Here is a 14,833-nt window from a genome sequence, read left to right as displayed (position 1 = left end):
CTGCGGACCCGGGGTTCTGGAAGGCCCCTCCTCTCGAAAGAGGGCCGAGACCCCGGCCGCAGGGCGGGCGCGCCCCTGCTGCCACCAGGCCGGGTCCTCTGGGGAAGTGACCCGCGCGCAAGGACGCTCGAGGTGGGAGACCCCGCACTTGCAGGGAAGGCTGGAGCAGGAAACCGCATCGTCCCCGGCGCTTTCCGATTGGCACAATCAGGGAGACCGCCATAGATAAAGTCACAACGAATACGCGCGAAGAAAGGCCTTTGGGGGTGCATCCTTGCTTCAGCTTGGTTATTAAGTTGGCAGCCGAGAAGGGACTGTCGGGATAGGCCGGTCCGCTGTCTCTGTGCGCCTGTCGCAGGTTCGCAGGTCACTACCGATGCTCTGGTGGTGCGTGAGGTCTGTTGGGCCCCGCTGCTTCTCGAAGCTGCTCCTTGGATGCTGAGCACGGGGACAGGGAAGGTGTTGGGTCAGGCCCGAGGATCCCCAAGGTAGGGTGTTAGGGCGTGTCCGGGAAAGCCTGAGTTCCTGCGGGGCTCCTTCCTCTCCCTCAGCGGAGCCTCTGCAACAGCGCCTTACTCGCAGCCTCTCTGCCGTCCGGGGCTTTGATTCATTTGAACCGATGAGAATCAAAGCGCGTTGTGTGCCAGGCCCTGAGTGGGACGTGGGGTCACTCGACCCCCCAGGCGGTAGGCGGCCCAGTGGCCCTTCCTTTTTCCGTCGGAGCGGGACTCCTGCCCAGGCCATGAGGGAGGTGACGTCCCCAGAAGCTGGCCGAAGCCCAGGGCCTGGAGCATGGCCCCAGCCCTCCTTCAGGTTAGGCTGAGCTCAGGCCCAGGCCGGGGGAAGCCAGGGTGCCCCCGCCTCGTGCCCAGCGCAGCTTTGGCCCAGGATGCCTTGGCGGCCAGCCCAGCCTCCATGCAGAAAAGTGTCTGTTTTGTACTGTTGTTAGCATAACAAGAGGTATATTCAAGTAGTCGTAAACATTTTTCTTTGACCTAAAAGTCCACATTTTTCATAGATTTTAAAAGAAATGATTTTTTTTTTTTGGTTGATTACCTAAAACTTATTTTTCTCCAAGACTCTAGTGGCCAGGCACAGCTGGGCTCAGTGACCAGGTTTCTGTTGGGGGCACAGGTAGAGACATGGGGTAGAGCACTGAGGCAGCTATTCCTGGGGAAAAAGGACAGGCAGAGGGAACCCCCATGGAGCCCATCCGTGTCTGGTCCTTGCACCCAGCTTTGATGTGACTCCAGTTCCTTCCTGTTTAGGACAGGGACACCAGCACAGTGTCGTGTTGTAAAACAAGCAATTGCGCACTTCTGACAGGGGCAGGTGCCAGGATGAGCTACTTTCAGCCCATGAAGGGCTTTTTTCTCAGCCCTTCTCCTTCTGACCTGTTGAAAGAAAGGGCTGGATGTAAGACCCCAGTTTTTCACTGTATGTTTTCCAAACTGTAATGTTTGAAACTTCAATCAGGGGCACCAGTGTTTCTAGTACAGTATGAGAACATGTATCAGGACAGTTAAACCAAATCTATATTTTATTACTGCTACAACATCAAGGCACATTTAGGAATTACAGTCACATTTTCTATTCAGAACATGGGTGTAGGATGTGTCTGGATCGCAAGCCTCTTGTAAGAACTTTATGGCCTCAGCTATAGGCTGGTGACCATTGTCCTGACCCTCTTTAAGTCACCCTCTGAAGTGACAGCTCATGATAGTGATTGGCAGCTCCGCAGAACAGTGGGAGTCCCCCTGAGGGATGGAATTGCCCCCCCTGAGCTCTTGGAAGGTCCAGCCCTCAGAGCAGCCATTGTGGGCTCCCAGGCTGCTGTGCACCCAGCTCTGCGCTGACCCTTTCTGGGTGAGTGTGCTGCGCAGAAGATGGGGCCCGTTTCCATACCGGCCTCACCCAGGAGCCTTAGCCTCTCGACTAGGGGGTCTCAATCTTCAGGCCTCATTATTGTCACAGGGAGCAAGGTAGAGTTGCAGAATCCCAAGACAGTTCTAGAAGGTAGCAGTTCAGGGGTACAAAAGTGACCCTCAGCATACTCTGGCACCAGAGGAATGGAGAGAAGACAGATACCAAGGTGATCTGCAAATCAACAGACAGCAAAGAATACTGACAGCATTTTAACCCTGATGAGTTATAAGAGGGGATCCTTCTTAAAGAGAGCTCTGAGCTATTACTACAGTGTCTTTGACATCTCTTCACAGTGAGAAAACTGGGGTGCAGAGGAGTCAAGGGGTTTGCTTCTGTGTGGAGTCAGCAGCTGAGAAGGAATCCCATAGTCCCGGGGTCTCAAGTAGACAGCCAGAAGCAGCATCTTGTGTGTGCATGTGTGGTGGGCAGACGCAGTGCTCTGGCCGTGAACAGGCCTTCTTTCCATGGTAGACAGATGACTTGTTAGCCCAGGTGAGAGCCTAGAACTGACTTGCATCTGTGAAACTGTAGTGTGGGCTTGGGTTGCCTCTACCAAGGGCTGTAAGGCTGATGCCAGAAGGAAGTTATAATCTCATCCAGAATCAGGGAATTTTTCACTTAAAAACACACATGATTAGAACTGACTTTCAAAATGTAGGACAATCCCTAGTCAGTGTCATGGTCATTGAGTGTTTTTTTTCCTCTCACTGATGTTGGGTCGAGAGTGCTATGCTGTTGGTGTTGCATTTGGGGGTTTCCCACAAGAAGTTTTGGTCTCCAAGCACCCTTTGCATGAAGTGGCTCTGCAGACTGCAAGCAGAGGGGCCGATGCCACCTCTGAGTGTGTGCAGGCTGCATACTGGAGTGGGCGATAGGCAGGGTGGAGCGAGGCCAGGAAGCGCAGGGACAGGTGCTCCGCTGCCCACAGCCCCAGTGCTGAGTGCAGCCCTCTCTGGCTTGTGTGAGCAGGAAAGTCGTGGAAGGCACTGTCTCTGTCGCAGAAGAGGCCCTACGTGGATGAGGCCGAGCGGCTGCGGCTGCAGCACATGCAGGACTACCCCAACTACAAGTACCGGCCCCGCAGGAAGAAACAGGCCAAGCGCCTCTGCAAGCGAGTGGACCCCGGCTTCCTCCTGAGCTCCCTCTCCCGGGACCAAAACACCTTGCCTGAGAAGGGCAGCGATGGCCGTGGGGCGCAGGGAGAGAAGGAGGGCAGGGGTGAGTACTCCCCAGGCACCAGTGTGCCCAGCCTCCGGGGCTGCTACCACGAGGGCCCGGCCAGCAGTGCGCCCAGCAGCGTGGACACGTACCCCTTCGGGCTGCCCACGCCCCCAGAGATGTCTCCCCTGGACGCGCTGGAGCCGGAGCAGACCTTCTTCTCCTCCCCGTGCCCGGAGGAGCATGCCCACCCCCGCCCCCTCCCACACCTGCCGGCACCAGTGTGCCCAGCCTCCGGGGCTGCTACCACGAGGGCCCGGCCAGCAGTGCGCCCAGCAGCGTGGACACGTACCCCTTCGGGCTGCCCACGCCCCCAGAGATGTCTCCCCTGGACGCGCTGGAGCCGGAGCAGACCTTCTTCTCCTCCCCGTGCCCGGAGGAGCATGCCCACCCCCGCCCCCTCCCACACCTGCCCCGACCATGATGTCCACTGTCCCTGGCTGTCCCCCGTCTCCTGCCTATTACTCCCCAGCCACCTACCACCCGCTCCATTCCACCCTTCACACCCACCTGGGCCAGCTGTCCCCGCCCCCAGAGCACCCTGGCTTCGATGCCTTGGATCAGCTGAGCCAGGCGGAACTTCTGGGGGACATGGATCGCAATGAGTTTGACCAGTATTTGAACACTCCTGGCCACCCGGACTCTGTCACCGGGGCCCTCAGTGGGCACAGCCATCTCTCCCAGGGGACCCCCACGGGCCCTGCGGAGACCAGCCTCATCTCTGTGCTGGCTGATGCCACAGCCGCGTACTACAACAGCTACAGTGTGTCCTAGAACCCTTGCTGCCCCGGCCACACTGTGCTCAGCTCGAGCAGACTGCGCAGTGCCTCCAGCCTTCCTCCGGCCCCCAGTTGGGGGGAGGCCCAGACACCGGCCCAGAGCCTTCATCCTACAGCCAGGACAGGCTCCGTGGGTCCAGCGCCCTTGTCTTCCTTCAAGTGAATTCCACTGGCTGCAGCCCAGGAGCAGGGCCCTCTGGGACGCTCTCCCCCTCCCAGAACGACTTCCCTGCCCTGCTGTCCTTGCCTGTTGCTGCTGGACTGTCCCCCGGTGCTGACAGAGCCACGGATGCTGGGTGCTTGAGGTGGCAGAGCCAGGGCCAGGACCCCAGCACTGCCACAGACTCAGGCGAAGCCCTGCCTGCCCTCCCCTCCAGCCCCTCCACTCCAAGAAGCCAGGGCTGACTAGACAGCCAAGCCCTCTGCTGTCATCTGGGTTTCCGGAGTTAGGGTTCTGAAAAGGCTGCCTGAAGGACAGCGGGGAATCCTGACAAGTGTAGCCTGGCTCTGTGTGCTCTGCTCCGGACACGGGCTCGCGGCTCTCTCTGCTCTCCTTTCTGCAGTGACCCTCAGGTCAGGACTCTTCAGGTGGAGAGAGGCACCCACCCTGATTCGGGAAGTCGGACAGCATGGTCTCCCACCTCACTGGAAATGGGACTGAATTGAAGCTGTTTTTTTTTTATTAAACATACATTTATAGATAAATTCTGCTTTGTCACGCACACTTGGAGAGAGTCTGTAAGAGACGCCCCCATGCTCACCTTTACGCACACTGCTGTGTGGTGTAAACCGGGTCTGCTCATCTGGCTCTGCCCCGAAAGATCCAGAGAGCCAGGGTCCTGGCGCAGCATCCCCGTCTGCAAACCCAGATGTGTTGGTTTCGCTTCCTTGCCGCTGCCTCAGCTCCCCTTCCCCCTTTCCTGGAATTCCCTTCTGTCCTCTGCTTGCTCTTCCTCCACCCCTGAGTGGGTCCCCAACACAGACAGCCCTGACTTAAAATCCCAGTGATTCCTCTGACCGTGAGAATTCCTTTTCCTCGTGAGCCTGCGGGTCCTGCAAGCACCACCCTCGCCAGTCTGTTAGAGGAACTTCCCCGCAGCACCGAGGTGAGGAGACTCACTTCCCAGCCAGAAACTCACTGTGACTGACCCGGTTCTGAGCCAGACACTTCATTCTCCCCTGCTTCGGGGAAGGAACACCCTGACGGGACACTTGCTTGTCTTCCGACATCTGCATTTTATTGCCTGTGTGAAATATGTTTTATATTTTCTCCGATTATGCTCCCTTATATTTTGAATTGTTGAAAGACCCTTTTTTCTTCTTCCAAGAAGTCTTATTATAAAATCACTTATATGATCACTCTTTATGTTATTACTGTATATGCTATTTGGTAATAAAAGGTAAATCGTTCTGGTGCACAGCCCAGGAGTGTATTAATAATCATGTAAAACAGTATCACAGACATTAAGCTAAACTGTTCCATTTTTTTTTGTAATGACCACACGTGCTTAGAGAGGTTATGGTATTGATTTGTCAAAAATATTTAATTTAAATAAACTTTTTTATACCATGACCGTTCTGTCATTTGAAATACAATTGTGCAAAAGGAAAAATTTTTCAAGTGAAACACACTTAATATGTTCCATGCTACTTGTCGTACTGGTCAAAATGTTTTCTGCATCAACATTTTATTTTTAAAATGTACTATCTTGCAGCAGTGGCTTCTCTTACATTAGGAGTTGCTAGGCCAGACAGATAAAGCCCAATTTCACTGCAGTGAGTGGTGGTATTATCAGTAGCACTGAAAAAAAAAAATACTGATGCACTACCCACAGGACCAGCAGTGTTCCCCTGCAGGTGACCTCACACCTGCAAACTGGAATGAGGTGACTGTGGCTACTTGAGGATACAGAGGGAGCTTGTTCACTTATTTGTCCTATTATTTGCTTGTTTGTTTTTTCAAACCACCTCGAAGAGCACCTTGCTTGCCCTCTTCTCTGAACGTATGGGTGGCCCAGCCGGGTGGGGGCAGGGTCTGACCCGTGATGGCTTCCCGTGGAGAAGGCGGGAGAGTGTGGCGTGGTGATGGAAGGACGGAGTCTAGCGAGGTTTAGGGTTACCCTCCCAGGAAAAAGTATCTGGAAAAGCTGATGATAACTCAGTCCCCAGGTGGTCACCCCACCTGGCTCGCCCTGGGGGAGTAGTCCTGACTTGTTGAAGTCAAGAGCAGCCTGTGCCTTCCCAGGCCCCTGGGCCAAAGAGGGGTCCTAGCAGGGCCATCCTTCAGTTGGCTCCTAAGCAGGGCTCATTGCTTTAATAGCACTTAATAGGTGCAGGAGATTTGCAAAGAGTTTCATGGACTATTCCCCATTCACAGCCCCAGGGAGCCCATCATCCACCCACCCACCCCATGGCAAAGCTGGGGGCACCGAGGCCCACGGCGGAGGATGGCAAGGGGCTTGCCACATGCAGCGGGCACCTGCCAGATGTGATTGTTGCCAGTGTTTTAGCCAGATAGTGCCCAGCTGGGCTTGTTACCTTTGCTTTAGCACTTTCCAGCAGCACAGAATTATATCCTGCAAAACCCACACCTACTCTTAGGCAATGGGTGACATGGGCCCAGGACACATGTGGGAGGAAATGACAGCCAGACTGAGATGAGGCTGCAGGCCTCCCTGTCACGGTGGGTGGATGGTGGCATCTGCAGGGGTCAGTGCAGCGGCTGCCAGGACCTGCCCCTGGAACCGTGAGGGTGGTGGTGTCCTGGCCTCCACCTGGGCAGGACGTAGGCAAGTGATTTGCCTGCTCCATTCTCGGAGAAGCTGCAAAGCCGGGGCCCCCTGAGAGTCGCGGCTGCCGTCCTGGGTCCCTGCTGCCAGCGGCACCTGCAGCACGGTTTGCTTTGGCTAAGAAGCCTGGATGGCAATGTGCAGTGTTGTTACTTTACTAAAATGTAGACATCTCCATGTTACTCCTCTCCTAGGATTAATCGGTGACTGCTTGTCACCCACAGCACACAGCACACAGCACAGGGGAGCCTCGTGGCAAGGCCGGGTCTCCTATTCTGGGCTCTAACCTTTGCGGCTTCGGGGGCAGGAAGCCTGGTCATGGGTCCGCATGGCTGATGGTTTTTAAACTGCCAAAGGGCGATGCTTGTATGTTCGTCCACTTAAGAGTCTCCCTCACCCACTGTTCAAGCCTGGGACCCATTATACTTGCTCAGCACCCACGTGGGTGCCCTTGTGGCTGACGCTCATCTTTCCAGAAGCTTCTTGCCCCACCCCATCTTACTGCAAAGAAGCCACTGGCCTCGGAAGACTCCTTTCCTCTGCCTCAGTGCTTCATGAGCACTGGTGCCCCCACTGGGGGACCCTGTCTGGTAACTCCTACCTACTGTCCAGGTGGGGTCAGACGTCCCCACCGTCACGATGGTCACTGTCCTCCCACAGCACTTGAACAGGTCGTGGGGACCGCGGAGCATCCAGCACACACATCCTCCTCCATGGGGGACTGACCCAGACAGATGTACAGATGAGGACCACCCGAGACAGCTCAGCTGGGCTCAGTGGTACAGACCCGATGCTTCCGGGCCCTCATTTACCTCGAATCTCTCTGGAAGCCAAGGTCACAGGCATCTGTGTGGGTCCTTGTCAGGCTCTCAGGCGGGGTCTGGGTGGCACCTGCTGCAGTGTAGGCAGGAGGAAGCAGGCCAGGACGCGAGCCCAAGGACACGGAAGAGAAAGAGCTCCTCTCCCTTCCTGTCTGGGGGCAGCAGAGCGGAGCTGAGGGCGTGTGGCTCCTAACCCTGCTCTTGCCTGTCTTTCCTTCCAAGAAGGCTGTGATCTGGATTCCAGCTCAGTGAACAGAAAAAAGAGGGAAGGCAGGGCAGAAAGGAGGGAGCAGGAGGAGGAAAGAGGGAAGGGTGGAAGGGAGGGAGACATCGCCCACCCATCTATCATCTTTCCATCTTCCTTCCTCCTTTCTGACTCTCTCTCTACTCACTTACCTACCCGTACCCATCTGCCTGTGTCTGTACCCAGCTCTCCACCCTACTTCTGTATCTATCTGTATTCCGAGTCTCAGTGGAGACATTGTCTTTATAGAGAGTCAAGAAAACAGAGCAGGTTAGAAAAGAAGACATCTATTGCCTGCATTTTAGGAGACATTGCTGGTAATTTCAGGACATGTTTTCATGCTTTTTGTTTCCCTTTTTTGGTACCGGGGATTGAACTTGGGACCTTGCACTTGTGAGGCAGGTGGCAGAACTGCTGAGCTAAATCCCCGGCCCTGACTTCTTGTTTTCTTTTGCAGTGATAGGGATGGAGCCCAGGGCCTTGTACATGCAAGGCAAGTGCTTACTCTACCACCGAGTTCCCCTGGGTTTGTTTATTTCCAGATCATATGCATATGTCTTTGATGATGCACATTTTTACTCATTAATATTAAGTAAACATTTTCCTGCATCATTAAACTTGTCCACAAAAGCTGTCTTCTTCCTATTTGGAAAATCAACATGAACAAAATCTTGAAGAAGACAAATTCCCCACTGGATGTATTTCCAGTGCACTCATTTTGGCATCCTTCAGTCCCCTCCCACGTCCGTGCACATGTAGTTGAATCAGTTCTGACCCTGGCAGGGAAGGACAGGCTGCGGCCACAGGCTATGGGCCATATCTGTCCTGCGCCCCGCAACATTGTCTGTGGGCTCTGTGTCTATGTCTCTCGCTGCCCATGACAGCACAGTGCTGCAGGGCAGCGACATGGCTGGCTCTGCCTGACCATCCCCTTGCTGTCTGGCAACTGAATTGTTCCCTCTTCTAAATTACCCAGCAATCAGTTTCTGGTCTCTGTCCTTAGCTGGGTCCCCACGCATGTCTGTGGCTTTGGCTTCTGGGCTCGGGCTTTCCACACGGGTCTCACCTGTCATGGGATTCCTACAGCAAATCGCTTCTCCTAAGGGGGAGAATGAACCATCCACCATTTATGAAGGGTTTGCAGCTCACAGGCTCACCTGGCTTCACCCCTCTTCACCTCTTGGGTGCCTTTGGCGGTGGCTCCCATGGGAGCCCCTTCCCTCTCATCTCCAGCAGAGGATTGTCCTGGTGGTCAGCAGCCAGAGGCTTCCCCAGCCAATGCAGGCACAGACAACGCCATGGCATTCTGTCCTGGGAGGGGTTGAGTCAGGAGCAGGCCAGGCTTAGCCCTGCTGGACTCAGGTGAGCCCCAGACCTGCCCTCTGGCCTTGGGAGAGACAGAGTGAACTCGTGGGCATTTCAGGACCTGCGAAACTTGGTGCCCATGCACAGCGAGCCTGTGGTTTGGGATTTCCATGGGTGATTCCCATCGCCTTTAGTCTGCAAGCTGGTGCCAGGTTGAGAACTCAGGGATTCGGTGACATCACTTCGGGACTGGTTGTCGGGACCTGAGAAAAGACCCAAGCATGACTGAGGGGTAGCATGGGGGCCTCTATGGCTGTTGTTCTCTGGCACTCAGCTGGGGCTTGCAGGTCTTTTTCCATCCCATGCTCTCCTCTGTGGAGTGCAGTCTCTTTGCTCTTCTTGGAAGACAGCTTTTTGTTCAGTTTGAGGACCTCCTGGAACTGTGTAAGCTAGTCTGACAGATTCCATCATCAGAGTGCTCTGGTGCAACCACTGTGGAAATCAGGGTGGAGATTCCTCAAAAACTAAACCTAGAGGTTCCATTTGACCCAGCTATACCTCTTCTTGGTATCTTCTGAAAGAATTGAGAGCATCATACCACAGTGATATATGCACACCCATGTTTATAGCAGCACAGTGTGTAATAGCTAAATATTGGAAACAGCCCCAATCCTTGTCAGCTAACGAGTGGGTAAAGAAGATGTGGTTTTTTTTATACAGTGGGGTACAACTCTGCCATAAAAAGGATGAGATTCAGACATTTATAGCTAAATGGATGGACCCTGAGACCACACTCTTACGTGAAATACATTGGGCACACATGTTTAAATACCGCGTTGTTCCTCTGGTGTGAGAAACTGAATGTGGAAATAAAAACTGAGATGTATAATGGATGTTGGAAAATGGGAAGAAAGTGTTCAAATGGGAAGGGGAACAAGGGAGGAGGGAGGGAGAAAGGGAGGAAGGGACAAGAAAAAGTGAAAATAGGAGGAAAAAATGGAAACAAAGCTTTTGTACAGAGGGAGGGGAAGAAGTTTGGGGGCGGCTGGGATAAAAGATTTTAGAAAAGAAAAAAATATGAAATAACTTCTGCAGGGTTCCCAGCTTGTAAACAGCAGCACTGGGCGGAAACTCATTCCACATTCATGTTCTTTCCTCTGTAAGTTTACAGTATAATTGCAATGGATAGTTGACCTCTAAAAATCATTTGGAATTCAGGATGATATTAATCTATCTGTGATTAACAATTGGCCACGTCCTTGCATCAATTACAATACTTTTAGGCTTAAAAAAAGGAACTCAAGCAATGAGAAGATTCAGAAATTAGAGCCCCCAGGGTGTCCGTACAGTCACTCAAAGCTGGGGACCGGCCTCCTCCTCACCAACTGTCACCTGCTGTAGCAGCACCATAGATTTTGAAGCGTGTAACGGGAAGGGGACCATCTGCCCCGGGCTCTTTCTGGGGGATCCCAACTGCTCTCCAGCTCTCTGCATCCTCCTTTCTCACTTTGAGAGTCTGTCCTAAAGAAGGGGGTGAGGGTGAATCACAGCTGGCTCATGGCGACTAGGTCTGAGGAGAGTGGAGGCCAGGCCCCTGATACTTGGAGTTACGTACATTCCTGAACAAAATCGGAGTTCTCTAAGGAAGGAACAGAGGAGAGATGGCTGTCAGGGGGCAGCTAACACTCTAATCTTAGAGGAAATAAACCCCCAAATCAGTGCATGCACAAACTAAGCAAGTTTAAAATGCTGTTCTTTTCTTGGAATATTCTATTTGTCTTCAAATTGTTGTGTAGTTGGAAGCAAGTAAGTTAAATGCATATATTTTTTTTAAAAAAGAATGCAAGTTCTTTCCGCTGTCTCTTGCAACCTCTCCTGTTTCAGCCTAAGTCCATGTTTGCTCGGTATCACTCGTGGAGATGTAGGGCAATGTGTCTGCATCTCGGTCAGGTTTTTCCTGTCCCTGAAGGCTGGTGGTCACCCCACCTTCTTTGGGGCTCATGTTTGAGGTTGGGATGGAGACTGTGCTCCAGGCACCAAATGCAGTATGGATGCGGGGGTTGCAGGGAGGGAAAGCTCTTATTATTACAAACAGTGGGAGAAGGATGATGGGTTTCAGCAGGGGCTGGGGCCATCTCTCTGTGGGTGCTTCTGGAATGTTCTAAATGGCATCGTGTGTAGTTACACTGTGGGTCCACGCTGGGCTCCCCAGTCCTGCTCACCACCCTTGCCCATGGTCACGCATCTCCCCTCTGTCCACAGGGCCTTGGAGTGACACAGGTGCCCTGCCTGGAAGAGTGTTGGCTTCTGGCGCCACAGGGGTCTCTGCAGCCCCAGGAGCCTCAGGAGGCTTCTTATCGTGTCTTAGAGTTACCAATGCCGAGCTCTGCCAGCTGAGGCTGAGACCCCAGAATTCAAGGTCATGTGGAGGGCGGGTGGCCAAAGTGTGTGTCTCTTCGTGCCAGATGGTTCAGAATCCCAAAGAACCTCAGATGGAGCTCCTCCATCCTGAAGTCAGGAGTCAGAAACTTCCCGTACTTTATCCCTTTCTCTGAAAATGGACGCGTCCGCCCCACATCCCAGGGCACAGTGAAGGCCAGGGAGCCGTGTGACATCCGAAAATGAGCTGGAGAGAGCAGAAGGCAAGTGTCGCGTCTGAGTGTCACCCTCATCCGTCCACCTGGAGTCGTCCTAACCTAGACAGGGCGTGGGTGTTGTGCGATCCGACCCAGGGCCTCAACTCCCCTAAGAAAAGAAGGGTTTGCCTTTAACCACGCATTCCGCCTGTATGCCTCAGATCATCTCTAGGAGACACACAGTGTCTCGAACAGCGTAAATGCCCTGGAAGTAGGGGTTACACTATATTAAGGAGACAAGAAAACAAAGCCTGTATACAGTCAGCGCCTCCTGGCACTGGGCCTCCCACTCCGCTCCTTTCCTTCAGAGCATCTTCAGTCTGTGTTGCATTGAATCTGTGGATGCAGAATGTGTGGGTTCTGAGGGCTGCCTATCGTTGCAGACGTAAGGGACAGAGGCTTGGAACTAGAGAGTCTCCTCCCAGCTCCGTGACCTTGAAAAAAAAAAATCACCGACTGGTTGGGCTGGAAAGAATCAGTGTTGTCATTCAGTAGATCCCTAGATTTGACGGAAAAGGAAATGGAGCCCAGAGAGGCTGAGGGGTTTGCCTGGGGACAAACAGCTGAGAACCTGGTGGCGAGGGTATGGCCAGCCAAGGCCCGCAGAGTGTGGCTGCCGGTATTGTGCCCAAGTCGCGAAGTCCCCAGAGACCACCAAGGAGTCAGGTCCGATGCAATTGCAAGAGGAGTTTATTGCAAGCTCGAGCCTGGACCCTCGGGTGTCACCGTCACAGCGGCTTCAGACCGAGAGCCCAGACCCATCTTTGAGGCAGGATTTTATAGGGTTGGGGGGAGCCTCTCCCTTTTATAGGTGCTATTTTTATCTTTCGCTTACTCTTGGATATTTGGGGGGTACCGGGAGGGTACTTACGTTCATAGAATCAGTTCCTCTTTCTAAAGAACATTTGATTAATCGATTTCTATACTTAACAAAGTGACTAATACCTGTTAGCAGTGGCTACCTGTGTTAGCAGTGACTACTACTTATGTTGGAACATCGATTATCCTAAGCAGGAAAAATTCATCTTTAGATCATTAAAAGAGGAACAGAAGCACAGGGTGGAGGTAGCCTAAGACAGAGAGCTGCTAAAAATTACAGAGATCTGCAAAAATCCAAAAAGAGGAACAGAAACACAGGGAGACTGTCATGTAGAATGGAAGTTTTGCAGCTCCCTTCTGGGCAAGGGGCACAGAGGGAGCCCACCTGAAAACTTGGTCCTTACACAGGGAGGTCCCCTCTCACTCCCTGAAGGCTCTCGGGGTTCAGGACAGGGGCTGGGGCCTGGGTCCAGGGAGGAATGAGAGTGAAACAAGCTTCCTGAAGCCCAGTTCCTGGGGAGGGCCCAGGACAGAGAGGCAGGAACAGGACTCTGGGGGACCGAGTCCTAGTGTGGACACTGCCGGTGGCTTCTGAGGGCCAGGGGCTGCCATGCTGGCACCCTGTGGCCAGTGCCATCCTTGTGCCCACCTTGCCCTGCGTCCAGTGTCCGGGAGCACAGCATGTACCCCAGCCACGGTAGCTGGGGACGCAGTGGAGGTAAGGAAGGGCTGACAGGGGAACGGAGGCGAGAGGCCGTATCACAGCGCAAGAGCACTGTCCTGCCCGTGGGAGCTGCCCTGGCAGAAGCAGGAGGATGTGGCTGGGCCCAGTGTTTCCTGCCTGATAAGCCACCCTCCCTTTGCAGGGAGCCAGGCCGGCCGCCTTCACGCCTCAGCCCTGCCCGGGGAAGGGTGGTGAGGAGGAAAATCTCTTCTCCAGATTAGCTGGCTGCGCCTTCCTCCCCGCCTGTCCCGTGGCTGCAGCCACAGGAAGCGCCCGGCCTGCAGCCTGAGGTCCCACCCAAGCCCTGCCGCCGTCTCGGCCCCACCTCCGGAGCCGCGCGTGTGTCTGTCACGTCCCCGGCCGGAGTGTGGCCTCGGGAACTGGCCACGGTTTTATGCACAGTGGGTTCATGGGTCTGCTTCCTCCCACCTGCTGGGTGCTCCCAGTGGCCACCTCGCAGGGAACACTGCAGGACGGGGCTGTGGGCTGTGCGTGGACAGCGATGTGGCGGGGTGGGTCTTTTCCTCTGAGCTGCAGAAGAGGTGAGCCATGTGGGACCAAGGGCTCCTCTCCTCGGACTCAGGGCCTGGATGCTAGGAAAGCCAGGAGCAGCAGGAATGAAGGCCGTCTCTCAGGGAGCCCGGCAGCCCAGAGGGGACGGCGGTGGCTGGGCGAGGCCCCTTCTGTTCTGCACCATCCTGGGCTCACCCTAGCTCCGTCCTCCTCTCTCTGAACCCTGTAGGGAAACCTCCTCTGGCCTCTCTGCCCCTGCCTGGGAAAAGGCAGTGCCGCGGATGCTGTCAGCACTGTGTTTCCTGCGCCCATCACGGCAAGGCCCACATGGCACGCTTGGGCCCCTCACAGGCAGGGGAGCCAGTGTGAGCCACACACAGGGCCAGGCGATGTCACGGTGCCACACAGCGGGGACAGCATCCCAGGTCTTCACGCCTGGCTGGTGGGAGAGGAGCCCCTGCCTGGGAGGAGCGGCTGCCCTGGGCCTGTGCCAGGCTGCTCTTCTACCAGCCTGCCCGGCTGTGCCTCCCTCCCCAACACAGCCGGTGGGAGGCAGGAAGAGCGGAGGAATTCCCCGCCGGCTGGGAGCATGGCACAGGGCCACCAGGCTGCGGGGGCTCTGAGCGTGGACGGACTGGTGGAGGATGGAAGATCGGTGTCTCGGCCTTTTCTTTGCATGCTCTGCTGGGCCCGTTCAGCTATGGATCTCTGTGTGATGCTGAGCCGGTCATATCCCTTTTCTGGGCTTTGGTGAATCGGGTGGCAGAACTCAGCTTCTTCCAGCAAGCACACCCTGGCTCGTGGAGCCCTGCGGAGGGGTGTGGAAGTAGAGGATTCTCCTCCTCCCTGCCCCTGGCCTCAGCCTGGAGGTGTGGAGGTCCCTGGGCAGGGGTCCCACTGGGCAGAGCTGGCCAGGTGAGGCCTGGATGCCACGCACAGCTGGGCTGGGGTGGCAGCTGCTGAGTCTGGGGGAGCCCTCCCACCACAGCACCCTCCGCCCGCACTGCCCCTGCCTGGGCCCCAGCACCTGGCCTGGCCCAGTGCCCAGCTTCCCAGCCA

General features: G+C 54.9%; 1 protein-coding gene across 1 annotated transcript in view; it reads left to right on the top strand.

Annotated features, from left to right (window-relative positions):
• Positions 1–5,434, top strand: part of Sox7 (SRY-box transcription factor 7) — a 5,799-nt gene extending 365 nt beyond the window's left edge. The window contains 3 exon segments of the mRNA XM_010622831.3: positions 2,896–3,365; positions 3,488–3,539; positions 3,542–5,434. Coding sequence (XP_010621133.1) covers positions 2,896–3,365; positions 3,488–3,539; positions 3,542–3,918 — 899 coding nt within the window. The 3' untranslated portion in view covers positions 3,919–5,434.
• The last annotated feature ends 9,399 nt before the right edge of the window (positions 5,435–14,833 follow it).

This window comes from Fukomys damarensis, unplaced genomic scaffold (assembly GCF_012274545.1).
Source record: "Fukomys damarensis isolate Sample0158 unplaced genomic scaffold, DMR_v1.0_HiC HiC_scaffold_18, whole genome shotgun sequence".
Lineage (NCBI taxonomy): Eukaryota > Metazoa > Chordata > Mammalia > Rodentia > Bathyergidae > Fukomys > Fukomys damarensis.
The sequence above is the reverse complement of the archived record's forward strand: the minus strand, read 5'-3'. Positions and strand labels throughout refer to the sequence as shown.